We start from the raw sequence: 27,735 nt of genomic DNA, 5'->3' as shown, positions 1-27,735 counted from the left end.
ATTCTGTGTCTCCCTCTCTCTCTGCCCCTCCCCTGCTCACGTTCTGTCTCTCCCTCTCTCTCAAAAATAAATAAATATAAAAATTAAAAAAAAAATTTTAAATGAATAAACATTCAAAAAATATTTTTAATAATCCAGATGAGTTTTATCCCAATTTTTCTAAATTAATGAGCTGCCACTATGAATCTCTTTTCTTACCACCTACATTTTGCTACTTGGCTTCACAATTGATTCCAGCTATGTGGCTTAATATTCACAGTAAGACAAAATCTAATCCATGTGTCAAGTTTCTTACCTCCTTTTTTCTCTTCCAATTATATTCTCTGTGGGTTGTTCGAAGACCAGTGTTGACTGAACCAATCCAAATACATGCATCAGACAGAAAAACTAAATTAGGAATTTAAGAGTAAAGGTAGCAGAAGAATATTCTGAAATGTCAATTTGCTTTCTCTCAGTAGGTCTCCCTTCCCCCCCTTTCATATGAGCTCTTTACTTTCTTCCCTTTCTTCCCTCAAGGGCGTTTGCTCTTAGGGTCCCCAGAACCTAATGGAAGGGCCGACAAACTCAAATGAGAACAGGGAGGTCACATAAAAGAGGAAGCAGGCCATACCTAAGACAAGAGGGTGAGGTGTGGACTGTGGCAAACTGCACATTATCTGCTTCCCCCACAACCAGCTCTGAATGTTGCTACATACAGGAACGAGGCCCAAGCGTTAGCAGACTTTCTGAGTTTTTCAGGAAAAGCTCAAAATCTGGATTTTTTTTATGTGAAATTTGTCGATGTTCATCTTTTGCAACTTATTCTAAATTTTTAAAATTTTTTTTAACATTTATTCATTTTTGAGAGTGAGAGAGACAGAGTGTGAGGGGGGCAGGGGCAGAGAGAGTGGGAGACACAGAACCAGAAGCAGGCTCCAGGCTCCAAGCTGTCAGCACAGAGCCCGGCGAGGGGCTCAAACTCATGTACCACGAGATCATGACCCGAGCTGAAGTCAGATGCCCAACCGACGTAGCTACCCAGGCACCCCTGCAACTTATTTTAAATTTTTAAAAGAAAACATATATGTGGGCCCAATCCAGTGCACTGACCTACCATTTATGATTCTCGTTCCAAATTCATCGGGAAATAAAGCATGATATATTACCCTCGGTCTAAAAGTGATTGCAGAGAGCCCGAAGAAAGAGAGAGGCCTACAGGCCCAGGAACAGAGGAGGACCTGTACCCTGCTTCTGGCAGTGCTAAGATCTCTGACTCAAAAGCCCTCGGGGTGCCCCAAGGGGGCTGACGCTAGGCTCTGAGCTCCAAAGCCTAGACCCCAGTGCCCCAAGAGTGCTGTGAAAGGCAAACTGAAGACACTGTGAGGGCTAGGGGTAACGACTATCTCAGTGTTAAGCCAGCTTGGACAGGAGAGCTGGGAACACAGAGAACTCCCCCAAATCAAGTGCTGCACGTGACCCAGAACAGGGCCTAGAAAGTAAGCTACAAGAATGCCTGAGGTTGAATTTGCTGCTAGGGCAGAAGTGGAATCACTTATTGAATGTCTGTCTCTCCTCCTCACAAGGGCAGACACCTGGTTTGGCTTGCTCACCGCCTAGCGCTTGGCACAGTGCCCAGCACACGATGGGGCTGCGTCTTACAAGAATCGTGCAAATGAGAAATGAGGTATAAAATATTAATAAAATGCACTTTCTGCACGCAGTTTGAAATCATGTAAGCCCCTCCCCCCGAAGTAACAATTCGTGAAGAACTGCATAACCTCTAAGCTAGCAGATCATGCGGGTCAGAAACACCAGGATGGTGCCAGTTAGAGAGGCATATTAAGGCTGCCTGGTTCCGAGCTCGGGCAGTTGGGGAAATGAAAACACTGGGCTTGGCAAGGCAGGGATGCCGAGCACTACGTGAAAGATTTCAGCGCATTTTCTCTAGAGCAAGGCGTTGCTACCTCATCTGCTCAGTAATATTGCTTAGCACCGTGATACATGCAGCGGGGCACTAATACACGTTTAGCGATTGTAATTAGGTTGTAACTATGGAAGCGCACCTCAAGCAAGACAGCTGAGTTGTGGCTGCGACTGGTTTGGAGTAGTCAAAGAGCCTGGTTCAGGTTCCATATTCCCTTTGATTGTTGGGAACACACCAGCTCTCCATCCCTGGACGCACTGTGAGAAAGTCTATGCCCGCCCCATTCCTGCTTTACCCCCAGCAGCACGGTGGGTCTCCAGGCCGCCAGGACGGGAACAGAGTACCACACAGAAGCTGCTCTACACCAGCTGTGAAGGAAGGGACGGGAGAGAGAAAGGCTACCTCAGCGTCTGGAGGACTCAGGTGGCCTCCCAGAAGTAACATGGAGGCCAGGGTGGGCCCAAGGATGGAGACTGGTGATAAACCCACGCAATACCCTCAGATCATTTTCTTAGAATTAGATGAATGTTTCATGGTTTTCCTATCACGGAAAGGGCTACTCCTTACCCATGACTTTGGAGTCATTGGTATTTTTGGCAGGCTTGGATGCTTGGATAACCAGCAGCTTGCTTAAATCTGAAGTTCCCTGAATCTAAAGAAGAAAAGAAGTTAGTCAAAAGAGCAGACTTTGATCTCTAAGCTGGCTGCTTCCTAACCTTTTCAAAGAATATAAGAAATAAGCCAAAACTCAGAACTGGGCTTCAACCCTAAGCTCTCTTTTTCATTTCAAATCCCCTCTAACATGGTTTCATGAAGTCTTGGCCCAGAAAATTACCTTTTGCACATTTACAATTATCAGGAAGGAACTTTCCACACCTTACTTGTAACCAGACTGGAAATTCTGTTTGGGAAAACAGGGAAACCCCCAACATACACTCAATTTACTTTTATCCCTACATGGATGTCCAAGGGCTCAGGGCCCTGCCGTCCCAGACAGCAGGACTGTCTTCTTTTCTCAGAACTTTTGCCCTGTGTGTCCTCCAAAATTTGCCCTCCCAGAAGGCAAGTAGGGTGCAAGTAACAATTATAACTATCATTTCTAGATACCAGGTCCCCTCTCCCTGGATCCTCACAAGAACCTTAGGAGATGACCTAAGGTTTTCCTAACTTCACGAATAGGAAACTGAGGGTCAGAAGGCAGGTCACCTATGGCTCCCACACTGGTGGGCACAAGGGCCAGGCTTTACACCCAAGTATGCCTGATCCCAAACAGCTCCTGCTGTTCCCTGCCTCAAAGCTAAAGCGATTTTCATTTTCTATTAGAAAAGCATTTAAATTACCATCATCCTCGGAATTGCTGAGAGGTACAAAATAATAATGTTGTGAAAGGGACGAATGCACTTTTTAGGAGGTTTACCAACTTTTCCAAGACATAAATTTTTCATTTAGTTAACAACCTCTCATTTAATAAATGAACCGGCAGAAAGGGTCTCTCCTCAAGAGGAGAAACGTCCTACCCAATTAAGGACAGGTCAGCTCTTCTCACTCCCTCTTCCTCCTCCCCGCTCCTGTGCTCCACCTTCCTGCCACCCCATCCTATCACACCCTTGGTGTTCACACTCTTCTCCCTCACAGATCCATGGAATGGTGATATCCAGGGCCCACTGTCAAGGTATGCTCACAGCCCCTCACGTGGCAACAAAGTGATGTGGCCCCTACTCAACTTTCTTCTTACTAACCAGTGCAGACCCCTTCAGAGCCACACTAGCATATGGTGTCATTTCCTCGGTGTGAACTAAGGAAAAATGTCTCCCATCCTTTGGGAAGTACAACCCTACTCCAGGGCAAATGGCTTGGCAAGCAGAGAGTAGGCAGATTCCAGCTCTCGGTTCCCCCCTTGGGCACACTCTTGTGTAGGGCCCAACCCTCACAACTGTACATGGGAAGCCCTCAGCATGCTCTGTTTTGTTAAGGGCGGTAAGAACTACAGGTTAAATTTCTTTTTAGGGTGGTCGGTTGAGTTTTAAAGTCACTTATGGGGCACCATGGAAAGCAAATGACTCTTTAGAAATAACGGTCCTTACCTGCTCACAGGTTTTAGGCAAAATGCAAGGTGCAAGATATTGTACCTCTGTCTTAGTATCAATCACACTGCCATACACAATAATAACGAATTTCATAGTCACATTATCGATGACCATTTCGTTATAGCTTGATAAAGTCTCCACATATGCCAGATTGGACGCCGCACACTTCTGAAACTCTAAGTTCTACGATAAAATGACATTTTTTCTATGAATCATACCAGATGACACATGGAATCAAGAAGAAAGCAAACTCACTGATTTACAGGCTTGTCAAAAGGCATATGGACCCTAAGACCAACAGAAATAATTTATTTAGAGTTCAGAATGGCCTCTGACAAGATTATAACTCAAGAGTTTTTACATCATTACTACTAGTGGCCCTGATTTACAGGCTGGCATGACCTCTCAATCAGCCTCAGCAGGGTGGTCAGCTATGCTTTGTGGATTCAGTTTTACCAAGCAGTAAGCAAACACCCCACTTAACAAGTGAACAAACAATAGCAAAAAGCTAAAACAAAACAAGGCAATATACTGAGTCTGAGTCATACTTCAAAGCTCAGAATTGTAGTCCTCAGAGCTGGAAGGGAGCTATTATGTATGGGTTGACTTGTGTCCCCCAAAAATTTGTATGTTAAAGTTCTGACCCCCGGTACATTAGAAGGTGACTTTGTTGGGGCACCTGGGTGGCTCAGTCACTTGAGCATCCGACTTCAGCTCAGGTCATGATCTCACAGTTCGTGAGTTCAAGCCCTGCATCAGGCTGTGTGCTGACAGCTCGGAGCCTGGAGCCTGTTTTGGATTCTGTGTCTCCCTCTCTCTCTCTCTCTCTCTCTCTCTCTCTCTCTGTGCCCCTCCCTGGCTTTCACTGTCTCTCTCTCTCAAAAATAAATAAACATTAAAAAAATTTTTTAAATAAATAAAGAATGTGACTTCATTTGGAAATAGGGTCATTGCAGATATAATTGTTTAAGTTCACATGAGGTCATACTGGAGTAGGATGAACAACTAATTCAATATGGCTGATGTCCTTAGGGAGATTTGGGAGCTCCTGGCTGGCTTAGTCAATAGAGCATTCAGCTTTTGATGTCAGGGTCTTGAGTTCAAATCCCACTCTGGTTATAAAGCTTACTTTAAAAAAAAAAAAGGCCAGGGGGAGATTTGGACACAGGTACACATACAGGGGGACTCCATGTGGGATGAAGACCGCCATCCCCAAGTCAAGGAGGAGGCCTAGACTAGATTCTCCCTCCCTCATACCTCTTAGTAGGAATCAACCCTGCCAACGCCTCGATTTCAGATTTCTCCTCAAGTACTATGAGACAATACATTTCTGTTGTTTAAGCCCCCCAGGTTGTGGTACTTTGTGACAGCAGCCCCAGCAAACTAGTACACCTGCTTAGAGGTCAGTCCCATGGTAGGAATCCCCTGGACAGTGCCCTCACTCCGTGCACAGCTATGTGACCCTGCCCTCAGACCTTGGTCCCTAATGGGCAGACTGAACACTTAACTGCTGAGAGCAGCAGCTCACCTGGGGCATGAAAAGCATAAGAAAATTAGCAAATATCCAAAATTTTACAAGGAGAAAATCTTTAAAAAATAAGCTTTTTGGTTTTTTTTAATGTTTGGTTTTTTTTTAAGTTTATTTATTTTGAGAGACAGAGAGTGTGAGCAGGGAAGGGGCAGAGAGAGAGAGAGAGAGAGAGAATCCCAAACAGGTTTCACACTGTCAGCGCAGAGCCCAATGCGGAAGTTTGAAGCCACGAACTGTGAGATCATGATCTGAGCCAAGATCAAGGGTTGGATGCTTAACCACCTGAGTCACCCAAGCTCCTTATTTTGGCTGTTAAATGCATGTAAATTTTGAGTTCTATGATTTAGAGGAGGGTTTGCAGCATAAGCTTATCAGTGTTTCTAAACCTCTTTATATAGGTTCTAAAAGTCTTAATTGGCTAGTTCTTTGATGGGAAAAGACTAGAAGGAGATAAGCCAAAGTGTTAGATAGAGATTCTCTGGGGGAGTAAAATCAGGCTAGAAAGTTATTACTATTTTCTTATGTTTTGTATTTGTATTTTCTAATTTAGATAATAAATATGCATGGCTTTCAAATTGTTTTCTTAAAAAATGAAAGGAGGGGCACCTGGGTAGCTCAGTCGGTTAAGGGTCCGACTTCAGCTCAGGTCATGATCTCACAGTCCATGATTTCAAGCTCCGCATTGGGCTCTGTGCTGACACCTCGGAGTCTGGATCCTGCTTCAGATTCTGTCTCCCTCTCTCTCTGCCCCTCCCCTGCTCATGCTCTGTTTCTCTCTCTCAAAAATACATAAACATTAAAAACAAATGAAAGGACATTCACCTTATTATTGAGTCAAATCTGACTCTGTACGCTTTCAACCTATTGGTCTTAATTCTCTCCTCTGGAGTTTCATACTAGACCCTAAATGTGTCCACCTTCTCATGAAGAGGCAAAGCAAAAGGAAAGGAGAAGAATCTAAATCTTTTTGCCCTTCCACTAAAATTTTTCTGAAAATTATTGCCACATAGTAAAGAAACATGACTTCCTTAGCATGACATGCTAATTTTTAAAGAATTTTTTAGAGTAGTTTTAGGTTCACAGCAAAACTGAGAGACAGGTATAAAGATTTCACATATACTCCAGCCTCCACATGTGTATAATTTCCCCCACTATCAATATCCGGCACCAGAGTGGTACATTTATTACCACTGATGAACCTACACTGACACATCATAATCAGCCAAAGTCCATAGTTTTACTTTAGGGTTCACTCTTGGTGTTGTAAATTTTATGCATAAATGTGTAATGACATGTATCCATTGTGACAGTATCATGCAGAGTGGTTTCACTGTCCTAACATCCTCTATTTATTCGTCCTGCCCCAACTCCTAGCAACCGCTGATCTCTTTATTGTGTCCGTAGTTTTGCCTTTTCCAGAATGTCCTACAATTGGAATCGCACAGTGTGTAACCTTTTCTGGTGGCCTCTTTCACTTGGTAATATGTGTCTAGGTTTTTTTTCCATGGCTTTTCACAGCTTGACAGTTCATTTCCTTTTAAAAATGTTTTAAAAATCTTTTAATGTTTATTTTATATCTTGAGAGAGACAGACAGACAGACAGAGAGACAGACAGACAGAGAGAGACAGAGTACAAGCAGGGGAGGCACAGAGATAGAGGGAGTCACAGAATCCGAAGCAGGCTCCAGGCTCTGAGCTGTCAGCACACAGCCTGACACGGGGCTTGAACCCACGAACCGTGAGATTATGACCTGAGCTGAAGTTGGACACTCAACCAACTGAGCCACCCAGGCGCCCCAAGTTCATTCCTTTTTAGCACTGAATAATATTCCATTGTCTGGATGTGCCACAGAGGAATGAATTTATCCATTCATCTACTAAAGGACATTTTTGTTGGTTGTTTCCAAGTTTTGGCAATTACGAATAAAATTGCTATAAATATATGTGTTCAGATTTCTGTGTGAACATAAGTTTTCAACTTCTTTGGGTAAATATCAAGGATACTGATTACTGGATCATATGGTAAGAGTATGTTCAGTTTTATAAGAAACCTCCAGACTGTCTTCCAAAGTAGCTGTACCATTTTGCATTCCTACCAGCAATGAATGAGAGTTCCTGTTGCCCTATATCCCCACCAGCGTTTGGGGCTCTCAGTGTTCCAAATGTTGGCCATTCTAATAGGTGCATAATGGAATCACAATGTTGCATTTTTCTGAGGATATATGATGTAGATAGAACGTGTTTATTTACCATCTGTATATCTTCTTTGGTGAGGGGTCTGTTAAGATCTTTGGCCCATTTTTTAATTGGGTTGTTTGTTTTCCTATTGTTGAGTTTTAAAAGTTATTTGTATATTTTAGGTAACAGTCCTGTATCAGATGTGTCTTTTGCAAATATATATTTTCTCCCACTCTGTGACTTGTCTTCTCATTCTTTTCAGACGTGCGAATCTTTTAACCCAACATTCATATCCAGTCTCATTTTACTGAGATGCAACAAACATTGTTGAACTCTGGTCTGTCACTTTCCCAGTTCCTAACTTATAATAGGGGCTCAAATAATTATTAAATAGGATATAAATATGGATTGTAAATTATGCCAACGCTATTACTTGTTGGAGAAAAAGTTCATAAAAGAGGCTCGGTCACCCCAATAAAGATTTTAAAAAGACAGTAGATTCATATTAACATAGGTAGAGGAGACTATAAGAAACACCACCCCAGGGATGCCTTGGTAGCTCAGTCGGTTAAGCATCCAGCTTCGGCTTGGGTCATGATCTCACAGTTCGTGGGTTCGAGCCCCACGTTGAGCTCTGTGCTGACAGCTCGGAGCCTGGAACCTGCTTCGGATTCTGTTGAGAAGAAAAGCTAATAAAAACAAGATAAAAGGGGCCAGCCAGATGTTGGAAGCTGGATACTCCCCTGCATACTTTTGGCTTCTGCAATCTTGTTTGCCTCCTGTGTCCATGAACTGCCCAGATAGCACCACTGATAAGTGCCCCCTCCCCTTTGTCTTTTGTCTCTCAACCTGCTACCATCCCAGCCATAATAACAGGCTGATGCCAAGGTTCGGGGCTCAGCCTTTGGAGGTGACTCTGCTGGGCCAGGACCAGTGCGCAGTAAACAGTCTTTTCCTGATTCCCCAAGTGTGCGTGGCTTGTCTCTTCCTGGGCACCAAGTATTTGCTGTCACCCTGTGTCTCCCTCTCTCTCTGCCCCTGTTTGTGCTCTATCTCTCAAAATAAATAAACACTAAAAAAAATTTTTTTTAAAAAGAAAGAAACACTATGCCAATCAGTCCTCACACAGATCATTCAAAAAGCTGCATAGAACAAGCACCCAGTCCAAAGAGGAAACTCAATTAGCATCTACCTGGGTCTGAGTAGATTGGCTCATAATGCCGGGGATTTCGAGCTTGAAAGCAGAAGTCATTATGTTTCTGTATATTAGTGAAAAGGAACCATTATTTCCTCCAGAAAACTGCTATTCCTCTTGTATTCCCTATTGACAGAGTTTAGAGCAGTGTTCTCATCCCTGGATGCACATTCTAAACACCCGGGGGCTTTTTTAAAAATGCCAAAGTCTGAAAGCACACACAAAATATGAGTTCCTAGTTCTTGGGAATCTGCCTATTTCATATTTGCTGAATCTGTTTTTTTAAGGCATGACTGCAGGTAGCCTGGAAAATCAGCTGTGACAAGAGAACTGAAGATCTGCAGGAAGTCAGAACAAGTGTGGTTAAAATTCTAGAATCTCATTTTAGAATATCAGATACAACCTTCCTTTCTGTCTCTGTCTCAAAAATATGATATGCATTTCGTAAAAAGTAAATAAAAGTCCATTCATATTTTAATCCCATAACTTACCTCATCAATGAGACTTGATTCAAAATACTGATAGGCAATACTGAGTGCAAGCTTTAGCCATATTTTATATTCCAAGGATGGCCAGAAGACATCAAAGCCTTCATACAAATCCTCCAGGGAGATAAAGCAGGCCTGAAACCACAAGATATCGAGCAGCAAGCTTGATTCACAACTAAATTATAAGGCCATCAGAAGACAAGGTGCCTATAGATTTAATCTTCACCTGACCCCTTAGAAAAACCATCAACTCTAGTAAAATTATGATACTCTGCCATTTAAAAGCATTGTACTGTGGAGAAATTGTTTGCTATATATAAGATGATAAAATTTACAGTTCAATTAAAGCATACACTTAGTGATAAGCCAGGAAAATATATACCAGTCAATAGCTATGGTAAAGGATACAGCTCATGAGCCCAAGATTCAGGAAGTAAGCCACATAAACTTATCTATTTTACTGCCACAGTAGGTGAAGTGGGCTCAAAAGAGGACTCCTGCTGCCTCAATTTTGACCTCAGACTTATAGTTGGGTTGTTCTTTCCAGCTTGTCTCTTGGCTCAGGCTGAAGGCCTTGGGGACAAAGCATCCTTAGTTGGGAATGAAACTACCCCCTCAAACAATAGGAACTGCTCTGAGCCAGCAAGACCCCACCTGTGATTAACTCTAAGACAGTGATGGATTTGACCTTCACTGTCCACCTGCTCATACCCATCCACCTTTGCCCCACATTTTCCTTATATAAACCCGGAAGTATTTCAGCACATTGGAGATCATCTTTGAGCTGCTAATCCACTATCTTCCTGGTGTTGGCCTCACTGAAATAATTTTTTTTCTTGATTCACCATCCCTCATGTCTCTCTGCCTTTGGATTTTGTCAGCAGTGGGTGGTGGAACCTGACTTGGGGCCCCACTCTGGGTGCTCTTGTACCCCTGCATGTTGGCTATAGACTGATTCACAGGATTTGTTTCCAGAGGCCAACTGCTTACCTGAATATGGAAGACTGCTCTTTAAGAATTCAAGCTACATGGACTTCAGTGACTTCACTTCAACCTTGTGACTAAATTCATGCCTCCTGTCCTCTTCCAGAAACTAAATGGTATGAAACTGATAAAGCAACATTCCCTTCTGTCCCACGCACCCCTAAGACTCTGGACCCTGCCCCTCCCAAAGCTGAAGCTAAAGCAAAGGCTTTGAAGGCCAAGAAAGCAGTGCTGAAAGGCGTCCACAGTTATAAAAAAAAGATCTGCACGTCACCTACATTCCGACGGCCCAAGACACTGCATCTCTGAAGGCAGCCCAAATAGCCTTGAAAGAGCGCCCCCAGAAGAAACAAGCTTGACCACTATGCCATCATCAAGTTCCCCCTGACTACCAAGTCAGCCATGAAGAAAATAGAAGACAACAACACTCTTGTGTTCATTGTGGATGTCAAGGCCAACAAGCACCAGATCAAACAGGCCATGAAGAAGCTCTATGACATTGATGTGGCCAAGGTCAACACTCTGATCAGGCCCGATGGAGAAAAGAAAGCATATGTTCAACTGGCTCCTGACTATGATGCTTTGGATGTTGCCAACAAAATTGGGATCATCTAAACTGAGTCCAGCTGGCTAAATCTAAATATAAATTTTTTCAACATAAAAAAAAATAATAATAGTACATAAATAACAATAAAAAAAAACAATTAGGGGCACCTGGGTGGCTCAGTTAGTTAAGCAGCCAACTTTGGCTCAGGTTATGATCTCACGATTTGTGAGTTCAAGCCCCACATCGGGCTCTGTGCTGACAGCTCAGAACCTGGAGCCTGCTTTGGATTCTGTGTCTCCCTCTCTCTCTGCCCCTCCCCCACTCGTGCTCTGTCTCTCTCTGAAAAATAAATAAACATTAAAAAATTTAAAAAAAAACAAGTATTCTTTAAAAATACTTCTTTCATAATGGTGGCCATTTATTGAGTGTCTATACATGCCATGCACTTAGACATTTTCCTAATCTTCATAACGTCAAAGCTAGACATTCTCTCTTTTAATAAACAAGGATACTAAGACACAAAGAGATTAAAATATCTCACTCCAGGTCCCACAGCCAGGATGTGAGACACTAAATCTTTTCTCAGCTAGTCTACACTGCTTCACAATAGCTGGGTAGGTGGCTGCATAAGATAACGGAACCCAAAGGAAGAAAAGATTCTGGAATTCCTTATTTACTTCAGGAAGAATTAACTAATAGCCCACAATACAGACAGAACCAGTTTCTTACCTGTAAAATAGTTTCACAAATGGCAGTATATTCAATTTCACGCTTAAGCAGACAGCTCAGCTCTCCAATGATGTCTCCACTGGTACAGTATTCTGTAAACATGGTTTTGAACTCTCTATCAGACCTTAGGCTACTGTCTATTCCAAAGGTAGGAGGTGAGCTATGCAACTGCAAAGGGAAATACAAAATTAGAAACCTTTCACCAAACCAAGCCACAGGAGCTCCCACTGTTTCTTTCAATTATTAACAATGGAAGAAAAAGATTCTTTTTCTAAAATTAATTAATTAATTAAGTTTTTAATTTACACCCAAGTTAGTTAGCGTATAGAGCAACAATGATTTCAGGAGTAGATTCCTTAATGCTCCTTACCCATTTAGCCCATCCCCCCTCCCACCACCCCTCCAGGAAGGAAAAGATTCTTTACTACACTTTCAGGTGTGAAAAAGGAATTAAGGTACCCCCCCCAAAAAATCACAATTTTCTTTCACATTTCAATTCTCCAAAGGAAGGATCGTTTCTAATCTTCATCTTCACAGATGACCCTATTTACAACTTTCTACTGACTGTTTACACCTTTCTACTGACTTACACCTTCCTTCTATAAAAATCCCACCAAAAGTAGTGATTGCTGTCTGCAACTAACTCAACCAGCCATTTCGAGTCTATTAGAAATTCTTATTATAATGAGCTAGTGCCTCTGGTGGAAGAAGACTAAATCAGACAGCATGAATTAACATGCCTCCAAATCAAGCCATGATTTCAGCACAACCTAGTCGCCCTTTAAAATGGTTAGTAATTTCCATGGGACATCAACAGAACAAGTTTTTAGGGAGAATACAGACAGGGTGACTGAGTCACTTTAAGAAAAGAACTGATAGGCATGGGTGGGGGAAATGAAAAAGCTATCAGATTTCAGGAGGAAGCTGCAGGAACCAACCAGAAGGATTACAGAATTTTCCAGAAAGTTGAGCTGTGCACATCAAAGAGGAAGGCTATTGTTCAGGACACAGGAAACAGGGAATGGAGGGTCACTGAAGAAGTTGCTAGGAAAATGCCCCCTCCGCCAGTAATCACCATTCAAACTTTTAGAGGCATTCATGCTTCCAAAGGACTTTGACATTTTTCTAATTTAATTTTGAATGCAATTCAAAGGCTCTTTGAGCAGTGAACCCTATCTCGGCTTTTTACCAACCAAGAAAAGAAGATAACATCTATAGGCAGAATTTAAAGACGTCCTTCCAAGATTCCTGCCTCTTTGTTATTCAAGCAAACATTGATCTAGGTAGCGCTTGGGAAGGGACTTTGCAGAAGGAACAAAGGTTACTAATCAGCAGACTCTAAAGAGAAAATTCTGGATTATGCTGCTGGGTCAATGTAATCACACAAGCCCTCAAAAGTAGAAAAGGAAGTAGAGTCAATCAGAGAGACGCAGCATCAAGAGAGGGATTGGCTGTACCTCAGCTCTAAGATGGGTGGGGGGGGGGGCTGCGTGCAAAGATGGAAGGGAGGTGTGGGGGCTGGAGGTGGATTCCGGCTGATAGTCTGCAAAGAAGCAGGGACGTCTGTCCTCTAGCCATAAGGAACTGGATTCTACCAACAACCTCAATGAATCTGGAAATTGATTCTGCCCTCAGAGTTTCCAGAAGGGAACACTGCCCTACTGACCCTTTGATACTGGCCTTGTGAGATTCAAGCAGAGAAAGCAACTAAGCCCATAGGACTTCTGAACTATGAGATAATCTAAACTGCTAAATTTGTCCTGAGTTGCTATGGCATCGCTTAAACACTAATAACATCTCCAGCCCAAATATTGTTGGACTTATACTTTAAGAAGACCTAACTAGCCCAGTCATTGCAGGAAAATTCCTCAAAGGAAAATGTACGTTGCAGCTTTTAAGTGTTTGATTCGACATACTTAATAAATACAGGTAGCAGTGTACTTTTGCTATGATTCTAATAGGAACATGACACATCTACTGGAAGCAGAATAGAATAATGGCTAAGGACATTACTGAGGCCAACTCTATGGGTTCAAAGCCTTTCTCGATCTGTTACTATGTGCCATTGCAGGGGCAAGCGAATTAATTCTCTGTACATCAGCTTTTTTCTATGAAAAAAAAAGGTTATTATAAGGATTAATTGTCATAGTATATTGCCATTTTGACCACCCTTTAAAAAATTACAACTAACTTCTTCATCTCTCAATCACCTCTAACATACTGTATATCTAACGGCTTATTTTGTTCATTATCCCATCCCCTTCTATGCCTCTACTAGAAAGTAAACTCTAAGAAGGCATGGATTTTTGTCTGTTTTGTCAATTCTGTGCCTAGAATGAATAGTGCCACTGCGTGGTGGTAATGAGGTAAATATTTGTTGAATGAATGAATGAATGAATGGATGAAAAGTGCCAGACATTTAATAAGGGCTATATGTGTTAGTTAGTATTATAATATACTTATCATAACAGTTTATTTCCATGATCAATTTTGATATTTTTAAGGTCTGAAATACCCCTTCCAAAAATAGAGAGCCAGATATAGTATGTGTATTATACTAAGGGTTTGTCACTTGTCACCATCATTCAGGATCTAGGAATTATTTGGGCCATAAGCTGGGGCTCACCCATGTATTCAGCTACCAGCATTCAGATTCTAAAGAACTCTTGTCCCCCTCACTCTACTGACCTCTTTCTCTCTCTGGTCACCAAATGCCTCCTACTGGTCAGGTAAAAGTCATATTTTCAAACCTCATCCTATTTGACCTCAGTAAGGATCTGACATTGTGGTCCATCCCATCATTCTTGACTCTCCTTTCCTTGAGATAACTCAACCACTCCAAGTTGTTTATCAGAACATCATGGAAAAGACTGCTTCCTCCCAGAATTGCCACGAGGAATAAGCAAAGACTATAAAAACATTTTGTTAAATGAGGATCACCTTTCAGATGTTGGGTATTATCGTTATCTCTCAGCTGTAGTGTTCACTCTGAGCAGAAATGGTTTCATTTAGAAATTATGTTAAAAATATGAAAATTTCCTGGTTCCTAAATTTCTCCTTATGTTAAAATCATATATATTTCAAAGTACATTTTTAGTAAACAATGAATAGTCCCTTACAATTGCCATTCCTGAAATAATTAAGTAGATTCCTTGTGGCATTTCACCTTCTTTACAAATGACATCTCCATAGTCGAAGTAGGCAAGTTTGGCTCTTTCCTGAAAGAAAAATAAAAAAGGAGTCAACACAAAAGTTTCATAGCCTACTTTTCTAAATAGAAATAAGATGTTAAAGCTGAAATGGGTTTCAAGTAGAAAAAAAAAAACTCCACAAATTGTATGCTTTGGTTTGTTAATGAATTATAATATGCTGACATGCCTCATCAATTTTATTTTAAAAGAAAGGAACAAGCAAGTAAATTGTAGACTTTGTGATTTGTACCGGGCACAGTGACTGATGGAAACACCCAACAAGTGCTCAGTTGAGTAGATGTTTACAATAAAGTGTGATACTTCTGATAAAGGAGACAGAAACAGGATGCTCTGGAAAAGTCCAGAAAGGCCACAGGACCCAGTATTGGGTGTCCAGGGAAGACTTTAAAGGGGAAAGAACAGCCAAGCTGAGGCCTGAAGGAAGGGTAACAGATAGCCAGGATACAATGAGTTGAACCCCATTCAGGGCAGAGGATTCGGCATATGCAAAGACCCAGAAGCAAATAGAGTATCTACAGTTGGGGTAACTGTAGATTTGGTATTCTGTGGCCACAGCAGGGTGGGGTGGAGACAGGCTTCACTAGGCATAGTGCCTAGGGTTCCCAACACATTAGGGACTCATAACAGTATTTTCATTTATTTTAAAATCAGAAGGGAATAAAAAAACTTTTAGGTGGAAGAAAATGCTTTAATACTAGAACATTTAATACTAATATATTTATCTTTATACTAACACAGTCGTAAAGTATAATTTTTGTACTTTTATATGGGGAAGAGGCCAACTAAGGCAAAAGTGCCAGGGCCCATGAAAAGTCATAACACAGCCCCAGTAGAGAAAGGACTGGAGAAGTGAGCCAAAGCCAGGTCTTGAAGAGTCTTGTAGGCACATTAAAGAGTTTGGGCTTTTCCCCAAAACCAGAAAGGAGCCATGGAAGGGTTTGTAACAGGGGAATTAGGGTGACAGATCTGCATTTTATAAAGATATATGGGAAACATATCTCGAAATCATTCATAGTGGTTATCTCTAAATGTGGGGTAAGGAGTGATGAGTTTTCACTTTTTACTTCATGCACTTCATGGATAACTTCACGATTTTTTAAAAAAGGTCACATAAAACCAATTAGCTAGCTTATGTATTATTCAGACCCTTATTTTCTACCATTGACTTCTGGCTTCTCTTTATAGACTATTAGGTTTCTAATTAACCACACTGGCTGGAGAATGAAAGAAGGGAGGAGTAGTTAAAATTAACCATTGTAGCTGTGATGGAAACCACACTTGAAATCACAGTCTACCATAAGGGGTGTTATTTTGTTTACCCTGTGGATTTTAGCTAGTTAGCCACACAATCCCTGGGCTGTGTACTCCCAATTCATCACAATTTTTACCCTGGTAAAATTGGATTGAAATGGCTATCAAGACCCAACATATTAAGGAAAGGGTGCACATAGAGTAACAGAAGTCTGTAAGGGGATAGAGAGGGTCCAACAGCCTTGCAGAGGCATGGTAAGTCAAGGATGGGAAGGAGGTTACGTTGTGGTGACAGATTCACCTCAGGTGTCTATGAATCATTAATCTATAGAGTTAGCTTCTTCTCATTGGTTTTGGCATTCCTCCCCATTCACTGCTGGGTGGTCAGTTAATTACACTTGTGAAAATTATTACCTACAAAGAACAAAATTCTAACTGTATCTTAAATTGGATTTTAACAAAACTAAGGAGAATGCAAATTATAAGAAACACTTTGGAGACACCTGCTTCCCAATCCAAGTCCATCACCCACCTCCCACACGCATTTATTTGCAATCCATTTTTCAAACTACCCACTACAGCCCTTGGCCATCACGTCAGGTTTCTTCCTCCTTATTGCAGCCACACTTGTGCTCCCCAAAGCAGGACATCAGATCCAAGCTAAGCCAGTTGGACTTCTTTCTCAAGAATTGGAACTGAGAGACAACGAGCCTGGGAATTGAGAACTGAGCCATGATATCCAAGTGCTGGAAGAAGGGTCCACAAATTCCCACCACTGATATTCCTAAACTGGCCTGAATCCCACCCTGCCCATGGTTAGTTAGCTAACTATTTCTTAGTAGCTTCTATATACCACCACCTTGTCTTTTCAGTCAACTTCCCCTTTGCTTAAACTAATTCAAGTAAGCTATTGTTACTTTTTTTTAATTAAAAAAAAATTTTTTTTAATTTTTGAGAGGCAGAGAGCATGAGTGAGGGAGGGGCAGAGGGAGAGAGAGACACAGAGCCCAAAGCAGGCTCCAGGCTCTGAGCTGTCAGCACAGAGCCCAACACAGGGCTAGAAGTCATAAGCCAAAAGATCATGACCTGAGCCAAAGCTGGATGCCCAACCGAATGAGCCATCTAGGTGCCCCTAGCTCTTGTTACTTTCAGCCAAAGGAGTCTTAATTCAGTACATTTGAAATCAATTCAGAAGAAAAATTCAAAAATTTCTGATAGGAAGAAAACATTGGTATAGCAAAAAAGGAATCAGATATTCAAAGCTCAGTAGAACTTCATTATGATTGCTATCTTTCTAGAAAACAAGGAAAATGTCCTCATTGTGGACAAACAGATGCCTTACATATCTACGTGCCTAGATCACAAAATATGGTACAACCAAATTTATGGTAAAACAAATGCCATTCTTTCTCACAGAGTCTTCCTGATTCTAAAAATCTAACAGAGGGGCGCCTTGGTGGCTCAGTCGGTTAAGCGGCCGACTTCAGCTCAGGTCATGATCTCACGGTCCGTGAGTTTGAGCCCCGCGTCGGCCTCTGTGCTGACAGCGCAGAGCCTGGAGCCTGTTTCAGATTCTGTGTCTCCCTCTCTCTGACCCTCCCCCATTCATGCTTTGTCTCTCTCTGTCTCAAAAATAAATAAACATTAAAAAAAAATTTTTTTTTTAAATAAAAAAAATAAAAATAAAAATCTAACAGAGGTTTTAACAGGTTGATGAAAAAGTTATAAATCTTATAATTTATACTATAGCCATTTAAAACTAGAACCACAAACTGGTGGTCTATGGGTCACATCCAATCCAAGGATGTTTTTTGTTTGGCCTGCGGGATATTTTTAAATTTTTAATGTGTGCAAAATTTTTAAAATTTGGAAATTTCGCATAAAAATTCAGATCTAAAAAATCTGACCTCCACATTATTAAATCTAATAGTCAATTTCTAATCTTCTTATTTGATCTCAGCCTCATTTGACATGGTTGCTTACTTTCCCCTTTATGAAATACTTTTTTCACTTGGCTTCTGGAACACCACTCTCTTTTAGTTTTCCTCCCACATGATGGATTACTCCTCAATTCTTCCCCCCCCCCGCCCCCAGTTTTATTCAGATGTAATTGACATATAGCCCTGTTCAGGTTTAAGGAATACCACATAATGACTTGACATACATATATTATGAAATGATTACCACAAGTTTAGTTAACATCCATTACCTCATTTAGTTACAAAAACAATTTTTTCCTTGTGATGAGAACTTTTAGGATTTAATCTCTTAGCAACTTTCAAATATACCATGCAGCAATGCTAATAACTATGGTCATCATGGTGTATAGCACATTCCTAGTACTTGTTTATAACTTAGAAGTTTGTACCTTTTGACTATCTTCCTTCAATTTTCCCTGCCCCTATCCTCTGCCTCTGGCAACCACAAATCTCATCTCTTTCCTATCTGTTTTGCTAATTCCTCCTCATTTCCACTCTAAATGTTGGATAGCCCAGAACTCAATCCTTGGATGTCCATAATAATTCCTAACTTATCTCACCAAGTCTCCATATATTAAATACTATCTCTATGCTGAAAACTCCAAAATACCTATCTCCCGTTTGGCCTGCCACCTGAATTCCAGTCACGTCTCTTACCGCCTACTCAACATCTCCATTTGGATGTCTCAACGCTTTCTCAAATTTAACTCATTCAGAATCAAACTCCTGTGCCCTCCATATAAATCTTCTCTTCTGCACTTAAGTCAACAGGGACTCCATTCCTATTTTCAGACTAAAATCCCAGAAGTCATCCTCTCTAACACTCCTTCCATCAGCACCTATCAGCTCTACCTTCCAAAATACATCAAGAGTCTGACACTCATCACTTTCACTAATCCAAACCACCATCACTCTTGCTTCTGGCTTTCCCTTGACCCCTTACCAACCTATTCTCAACATAGCGGTAAGGTGGTCATTTTTTTTTAAGTTTATTTATTTGTTTTGAGAGAGAGAAAGAATACACACATGTGTACACACACATGCAAACCAGGGAGGGTCAGAGAGAGGGAGAGAGAGAGAATCCCAAGCAGGCTCCACACAGTCATTGCATGAGGTCATGACCTGAGCCAAAATCAAGAGTCAGACACTTAACTGACTGAGCCACCCAGACATCCCCAAGGTGGTCATTTTGAAATGTACGTGAGATCATACCACGTCTCTGTTCAAAACCTTCTCTTAAGTTTTCATTGAATTCAAAGTAAAAGCCAAACCCCTTACAATGGCCTGCAGAGTTGTACAAACTCAGGCTCCATTACTTCTCCAACTTCATCTGGTCCTGCCATCCCTGCTTCTGCCACAGGGGCTCTGGGGATGTTCCTTGAACACACTGAGCACCCTCCGCACCAGGGCACTGGACTTGCCTGGAATGCTCTCCTCCCAGATATCTGCACGGCATGCAGATCCCACTTCAAATGTCACCTTGTTAGAGCAGCCTTCCCTGACCACCTCATATAAAATAGCTCCCCAACTATATTCCCTTTTCTCACTTTTTCTCCATAGCATTGATAGATCTAATAGACTACGTATTTGTGTGTTTATGTGTTTATTGTTTAGCTCTAGGCGTATAATATAAAGTCCAGGAAGGCAGGGACTTCATTTGCTTTATTCACTGGCATATCCCCAAACTTAGAACCGCCTCTGGCACAGGGAGAAGATTCAATAAATATTTCTTGTAAGAGTCTAAATTTCCATAACAGTTGACTTTAGACAGAGCATGAACGCTGGAATATACCACAGTTCTTGCTGTTCCCTATAATACTATACAGCTTCTTTTACTTTTATATTATCTACCTTGCCTGTATAGTAATTTAAACTTGAAACCCTTGCTCTAAAAAAAAGTAGAAAACTGGAAAACTGGGTTTTGCTGGGCCTCCATTTTGGCTTACACTTCATCGGCCATCACAGGATTCTTGCCTTGGATATACTTTTTGTTAATCTTGCCTTAGGGAGTGGAAAGTAATTATCATCAAAAGTGACCCAGGATAGAAGACAGAATCTTTACCTTGAAGAACTCAATGAGAACATCTTTATTTTCCAGCCAAACAATTTTATGAAGATATTTGTCAGGGGTTGGTGGCGGGATTGCCATTGGAAAGTCATTCAGTGCCTTTATTTTCCTAAGAAGTACCTGAAAACAGTCAAAATAATGGTGATCAGATCCTATAGCAGAAAAGAGATTTATGTAAAAATTAAGGAAATCTTTAAACACTATTGTCATGTAAATTTATTTTAATTTTGACTCATACTTTCTCTCACCCTATTTAAATTATCCTCTAACCTTTTTTGTCCCTATTCTTCCCTTAACTCATTGAATTTATGAATTGATATATATTTTTAATGTTTATTTTTAAAAAATTTTTTTTAACCTTTATTTATTTTTGAGACAGAGAGAGACAGAGCACGAACGGGGGCGGGGCAGAGAGAGAGGGAGACACAGAATGGGAAGCAGGCTCCAGGCTCTGAGCCATCAGCCCAGAGCCTGACACGGGGCTCGAACTCACGGACCGCGAGATCGTGACCTGAGCCGAAGTCGGACGCTCAACCGACTGAGCCACCCAGGTGCCCCAAATTTTTGAGAGAGAGACAGAGCATGAGCGGGAGAGGGGAAGAGAGAGAGGGAGACACAGAATCCGAAGTAGGCTCCAGGCTCTGAGCCGTCAGCACAGAGCCTGACGCGGGGCTCGAACTCAGACCGTGAGATCATGACCTGAGCGGAAGTCGGACGCTCAACCGACTGAGCCACCCAGGCGCCCCTATGAATTGATATATTAACTCATATTGAATTTATTATCTTTATAATTCAGTTAACACTGTAGTCCACTGTGTTAATTTCAGATCATCTAAACTTCTCAGTTTGGGGCACCTGGATGGTTCAGGCGGGTGAGCATCCAACTCTTGATTTTGGCTCAAGTGATCCTACATGGTATTGAACCCCATGTCAGGCTCCACACTGAGTGTAGAGCCTGCTTGAGGTTTTCTCTCTCTCCCTCTGCCCTGCTTCTCCACTCACACACTCTCTCTCTCTCTGTAAAATAAAAAAATAAAATAAACTTCACAGTTGACTACTGTACAATTTAATGCCACATTTCCTCAAATCTTTCTTGTATGTATTATTTGCTTCCCTAAATTCTTCTAATTTTGAAGGATATAGTTTCAGTTTTATGGGCTCTCAGAAACCTTCTCTGGCTTCCCACACCAGGTAAGAGATAATCACTTGATTGACTGGATGAATAAAGGATTAAATCAAAGAACGAGAAAGAGCCAGTGGACTTTGGGGTCATCGTTGTATTAAGTATCCAGTCTCCCCAAGAGTCCATAACATATAGTAGGTATTCTACATGTATTTACTCAATTAAATTGAATTAGCTAGGTAATTCCTTATGACTAGCTCCTTATGACTTAGAAGATAATTATATCTCTTTGGCTGACAATTAGGCAATTAATATGCATTCAATAAGTAACTGTTGAATGATTGATTTACCCATTACTTTTCTAAACAAACCTATAGAAAAAAATAGCCTCTCTCCTTATAAGGGCTATTATTTATTTATTTTAATTAATGAATAACAAGAATTCAATTGAATCTTATATAATCTTCAACTGATAAATGAAAAGAATAGAATACAAACCACAGCGTGTGTAGAGGTATATACAACTTGAAGGATACTGTAAAGTAGCCCTTTTCTTCCCTCTGTTAGACACTAAGAAGAAATCATATAACCCATTTTGTCCTTTGCCATAATATTAGCCTAAAGAGATAGAGCCTCAGAGGGGAAAGCTGGCCTGTCCCACACCCATTTCTCTTTGGGAATCATGGAGAGGGGACTATGTCCAGGGAATGACCAGAAGCACAGTGCATGTGACCCTTGGCTGGGAGCTGCCAGTGACAAGGAAAAGCATATGATACCCAGAAGCAGCTTATCAGTGGTCAACACAGACAGAAGGTAGGACTAGAACTTCCATATTTCTGCTTTCTGTTAGGAAACTGATAGGTTCTTGCAGAGGATAGGAAGAACAATCATATTTGCACAAATGCACAGTCTAGATGGTGGATGTGATAGAGTGATAGCATAAATATTAAATATGTTTTTCTGTCATATGTTCCTTTTTTTTTTTTTTTTTGCAAATACATTTATCATTTTTCAAAAGTCCATTTATCAGCTAACCAATTATGGTGTCTTCCTGGGTCCTGCTCTCTCAGAACTGCACCCCCAGACTCCCACCAACACACACAAGCACACACACATACACACACACACACACGCACACACGCAAGCTGATCCTTTCCCTACCATGTTAACGTTATGTGACTCCCACCTCCCTTGTCACAGCTGCCTGGCCTGGGCAGTACACATTCCACCAGTGGATAGACAAGCAGAAAAATCTAATGAGTTTGTAGAGGGAGCCAAAAGAAGAGGCCACAGAGGGCAACCCTCACAGGAAATGGAGAACCCGGAAAGCTTTCCAGGTCCACAGTCAGGTCCCTTCCTCAGGCATGGCCATATGGTCTGGCTACCATGGGTTTGGTTAGGCACTCTTATGTCTTTATAATAAACCCCCAGCCCCATTTCTTGGCAAGGTCTAGCTCAAGTTGGTTTCTGTTACTTGCAACCAAATAGTTTTGACATGGTGTATACCAGGTCGCACTGGCACTAACTGCCACTGGCATTAACAAAGGCTCCAGGCAAATTACAGCTAACATCCGATTTAATCTCCCTCACTCCTTACATTCTGCTCAAGTAACAATGCAGCCTCGGGTGTTGGGCTCATGGAATCAAGCAACGTGGATAATTGCTTTATTACCTTATTCATCTCGATGCCCTCATGTTTATCAATAATGCCTCTTGACCAAAGGAAGGTGAGGTTTTTCAGAGCTTTAGCAATCACGTTCCGGATTGCCTGCCTAGTCTTCAAAGCAATGACAACATCACGACCCTCGTGCTCTATGAGTCCTGAAGCAAATATAACCGTCAGTAAGCATACAATGCCATAACCATGATAATAACTAATATGTGTGTAATAGTTTGTAAATTCCAAAGTGCTTACACAATATCCTTTTATTCCTGCTTCATACAGAACATGCGAGGCCGGTAGGACTAGAGCTATTTTCATCTGCATTTTATGGATGAGAACATTGAAAACTGGCGTCCCCCACCAGCTAGGAGAGAATCACTCTCTCCTCTTTATTCCCATGGCATGCCCTACATATCTCCATTATGGAACCTACTATAGTGTGGGATTTTGGTCCTTACTTATTTGATCCTTCACATCATATAACTTTTGTTGGGTGAACGCATAAATGGCTTCATGAAAGAGACCCCTGGCTTCAGCTGGTGGGGATTTCTGAGATCAAATGGCATAGCTTTTCCTCTTTAATGAACACAGGAAGTCATGACCTGGACTGGAAGACATGGCGAAAACAGCGTCTCTTTCATCTTTGTCATCCTGACATTAAGCAAAATGCCTGACATCCAGGGCGCCTGAGTGGTTCAGTCAGTTAAGCATCGGATTTCGGCTCAAGTCATAACCTCACAGTCTGTGAGTTTGAGCCCCGCATCGGGCTCTGTGCTGCCAGCTCAGAGCCTGGAGCCTGCTTTGGATTCTGTGTCTCCCTCTCTCTCTCTGCCCCTACCCCACTCTCTCTCCCTCTCTCTCTCTCTCAAAAATAAACATAAAAAAATTTTTTTTAATGCCTGACATCTGGAAGGTACTCAAACTTTTTTTTTTAAGTTTATGTATATTTTTTTGAGAGAGAGAGAGAGAGACAGAGAGAGAGAGAGCGCACGCATGCATGAGTTGGGGAAGGGCAGAGAGGGTGGTAGACAGAGAACCCAAGCTGGCTCTGCGCTGTCAGCGTGGAATCTGACGCAGGGCTGGAACTCCCAAACGGTGAGATCATGACCTGAGCTGAAATTAAGAGTCAGACTCTTAATCCCCTGAGCCACCCAAGGTTGCTACTCAAACTTTTTTTTGAACGACCATGAGCTGGCCGCTAAAATGAAGGATAGCGTGATCACGAACAGATTTCAGTGTCAGGTGCACCTGGGCTCGAGATCTAGCTCAGCACTTACCACCCACATGCCTTGAGGCGCATTAAACTTTCTAAACCTCAGCTTCATTATCTATAAAGTGAAGACAGTAATAGTATCTGCCTCTTGGAGTAATTACAAGGATTAAATGAGATAATGCACATAAAGCTGATAACACAGTTCCTGACATAATTAGCATTCAATAATCAGTTGCAGTAACCATGTGGGAACAGGCATTCCCTTTTACAGGACTGAATCAAGAAAACTTTGTAATATTCCATATGAATCTAAAGCATAATATGAGATAGCAGCTCCTACACCCCTAATCTTTAAAAGCACAGAAATAGGGGCACCTGGGTGGCTCAGTTGGCTGAGTGTCCGACTTTGGCTCAGGTCGTGATCTTGCGGTTCATGGGTTTGAGCCCCGCATCGGGCTCTGTGTTGACAGCTCAGAGCCTAGAGCCTGCTTCGGATTCTGTGTCTCCCTCTCTCTCTGCCCCTCCCCCGCTCACGCTCTGTCTATCTCTCAAAAATAAACATTAAAAAATAAGTAAATAAAAGCACAGAAATAAAAATCTATCTCTATATGTAAAGGCAACAATGGGTCCTGGGTTATCTGAGACAGTGCCGAAATATTCTGACCTATTGTCTCCAAATTCACAATGTCATTCATCAGGCCATGTTCTTCTAATTTTGATTTGGAAAGTATGATCCTCATAAATCCATTTGGCATCTTACAATGTGGCTATGAATACAAAGTGATTTCACTTCATCTCTTTTATAGTAACATCCGTTTATCAAGAACCTACTATATGCCAGGGCTTTCTCCCAGATACTTTGGCACACACTCACAGCCTGCCCCACAGCCCCTTATGAGGAGAGCAGACCCAAGAAGCTTTGTATAAAACCCTAGGGCTCCTGCTGTGTGCTTCAACTCAAGCAGAGAGACTAGAAATGTCAAGAGATTGTAGCCCCACATTCCTGAGTATGCTTGTAAGCAAAGTAAAACAAAACAAAGCACCCTTTGTCAAATGTAATCGCCTTGTGTCTTTTTCTGACAGCCTTAAGGAACCTGCCATCTTAAGCCACTCTCCACACCCCTCATTCTTTCCTCTACACTCCCATGGCCAGTACAAGACCTTCTCTAACTTTCTGCAATTATCCATTGATATTCTCATACCTTCCGCCTGGCTCTGCATTTTTGGCATACCTGGCCTACTGCCTGCATTCAGTAAATGCTCATTGGATGAATAAATGAGTAATCGAAGATGAGTATGAACTTGGCTTCCCGTGGCTAAATGATGGGATAATAGCGTGTGATTTCAGGAAATCAGATACTCCAACTACTTACCAAGTTCTTTGATGGCATCTCGTTTGTTGGTTTCCAAAATTTCATATAATTTCTGTAAGAAGTTAAGAAAGACATTAATTTCTTATTATGGCAAGTGCGTGTCTGCCTTTAAAATCTGAGAAGAAGAAATCCCACTTAGTTTGTGACTTGGGGAAGATGTTTAGCTCAAGTCTTCCCTCTGTGCCGAGTCTGCCGCTCTCCCCATGCTCCTCCTCATATTACAACAAATACAATGCAGTCAGTAGCTTACATAGCTACTGGACCTAGCATTTCGCAGAAAAGATTAGTGTGTTTAAATGTTTATTTATTTATTTTTGAGAGAGAGAGAGAGAGAGAGAGAGAGAGAGAGCGCAAGTGGGGAGAGGGCAGAGAGAGAGAGGGAGAGAGAATCCCAAGCAGGCTCAGCACTGGCAGCACAAAGTCTGATGTAGGGCTCAAACTCACAAACCGAGAGATCACGACCTGAACGGAAATCAAGAGTCAGATGCTTAAGTGACTGAGCCACCCAGGTGCCCCAGGAAAGGTTGGCGTGTATTCCACTCTGCACCAAGGAGAATTCTCACAGATAGCGCTCCGGTTTGGGATAGCCAACTGAGCAGCTGTTTGGGCAGCCTGTCTATCAGGAGCACAAGACCAAGTAGAATAATGAGAAACTATGGCTTTTGTTAGTTGATGTTTCCTACAGAGAACTCCTGACATACCTAGGAAATAGCTCTACTCCAAGGATTAACCATGGTGTAAGCTCTGTTCAATCATACAATAGGTCTTGGTCAAATGCCTGCCATGTCCCCGCTACTGCTCTTCGTGGAGCTTATTCTCCACCTTTAATCTTTCTGGAGCTTGCACTTGGCCACACAACAGCCCCGGGACCACACAACTGACATTTCCCCAGGATTGTAGGGCATAGATGACTGAAACTCTGTGCCCAAATAACACGTGGCATAGTGCTATTTACAGGGAATGGTAGCTAACACGGTGCTATTTACTGGCTTATTATAAAGTTTAAGTAGCTGAAGTTAAGTTTTGTTGTTGTTGTTGTTTTGGTTTAGAAAAATCACATGTAAGAAATCTCTCATTTTGAATATAAGAACGAGGTATACAATTTTTATTAAGTTGTTTCTTCTCACTTGAAAACATTGAATCAATATTGGGAAGGTGCCAAATTAATAGCTGGCACCCACAAACCATGGTCCTGCCCTGCTTGCACAGGTGCACAGCCCCCTTCAAACTGAACTGGCTCCATAGCAACTCTGTAAAAATGCCAGAGAATGACCTGCGCGAGACAGCATAGGAACCGATGCCTACCTACAAATAGAATATAATCACTTAAGGCTGGGCACATGTGACTCCTCTAAACGTGAGCTGTCACTGGTCAGTTTTTGAACCACAACACTTTCAGAATACACACGAGTTTGATATCTAAATATCTCAAAAAATATTTAAATCGGTACTGAGGTCGCCTTTAAAAATTCTAAAGGAGAATTTGTTTCATCTCTTACACTTTGAGACCACGGCCCCCAAATCTCTGCCTTCTCCTCAACTCCTCAAAACGCATTACCTCCCACCACTGGCAGCTGTTTTTCTTCTCTCCTATTCCTCTTTCTGAAATCTTTTCTCCTATGAAGAGCTCTATCTTCTTTCTATTATAGATCAATCTAGACTTTCCATAGTTCTTTTAATTGTCTTATCTAATATTCGAAGTAAATCAACAAGGTAGGATTCTATTGCACATTTGATCCAATGCTCAATAATTCTTTGATAAATCTAGATAATAGTTCTCTAGCTTATCTATAAAGATGTCATGAAAGATGTCAGATGCTTTGCTAAAATTCAGCTATTCTAGAGTGTTCCCTGATTATAAAAGAAAATCTTAAATTCTGAAGATATTTAACAACTAATCTTTTTATGTATTTTAGAAATTAAAATTAAAATATTAAGGTAGGTATCTTCACAGCCTATTTTCCTCTCCTGAATTTCATTCAGAAAAAGCCTCTCCTTATTGGCTGAGGGCCTGAGGTAACTAACAGTCATCACAAAAAATTAGGCACAACAAGCAGAAGACATAACCCCCAGGCCATCCCTGATTTTATGTACACACACAGATCATTAGATCTAGGTCCTCAGTAATTAGGATTTAAATTCATTGTCAGGTTACAAATCAAGAGTCTCACTTAGGCTGAGAAAATACTACCAAAAGTCACCAAACACTGG

The 27,735-nt window shown here is 41.6% G+C and overlaps 2 protein-coding genes across 2 annotated transcripts in view; one reads left to right on the top strand and one right to left on the bottom strand.

The window, feature by feature from the left end:
* Positions 1-46: 46 nt before the first annotated feature.
* The window catches only part of SLC9C2 (solute carrier family 9 member C2 (putative)), an 84,320-nt gene continuing 56,631 nt past the window's right edge, over positions 47-27,735 (bottom strand). The window contains exons 19-27 of the mRNA XM_053909275.1: positions 25,525-25,576; positions 22,948-23,096; positions 20,147-20,272; positions 14,762-14,860; positions 11,643-11,810; positions 9,386-9,517; positions 3,988-4,173; positions 2,471-2,555; positions 47-387 (exon numbers count right to left, since the gene is read on the bottom strand). Of these exons, the coding sequence (XP_053765250.1) occupies positions 254-387; positions 2,471-2,555; positions 3,988-4,173; positions 9,386-9,517; positions 11,643-11,810; positions 14,762-14,860; positions 20,147-20,272; positions 22,948-23,096; positions 25,525-25,576 (1,131 nt within the window). The 3' untranslated portion in view covers positions 47-253. The remainder of the gene's footprint in view (positions 388-2,470; positions 2,556-3,987; positions 4,174-9,385; positions 9,518-11,642; positions 11,811-14,761; positions 14,861-20,146; positions 20,273-22,947; positions 23,097-25,524; positions 25,577-27,735) is intronic.
* On the top strand, positions 10,451-11,059 carry LOC109250135 (60S ribosomal protein L23a-like; the record flags this gene model as incomplete). The annotated part of the gene is given in 1 exon segment (XM_053909512.1): positions 10,451-11,059. A coding segment is annotated over 1 exon segment (531 nt), but the record flags the coding sequence as incomplete, so codon positions are not given.

This window comes from Panthera pardus, unplaced genomic scaffold (assembly GCF_024362965.1).
Source record: "Panthera pardus isolate Hobbes unplaced genomic scaffold, ASM2436296v1 HiC_scaffold_21, whole genome shotgun sequence".
Lineage (NCBI taxonomy): Eukaryota > Metazoa > Chordata > Mammalia > Carnivora > Felidae > Panthera > Panthera pardus.
The sequence above is the reverse complement of the archived record's forward strand: the minus strand, read 5'-3'. Positions and strand labels throughout refer to the sequence as shown.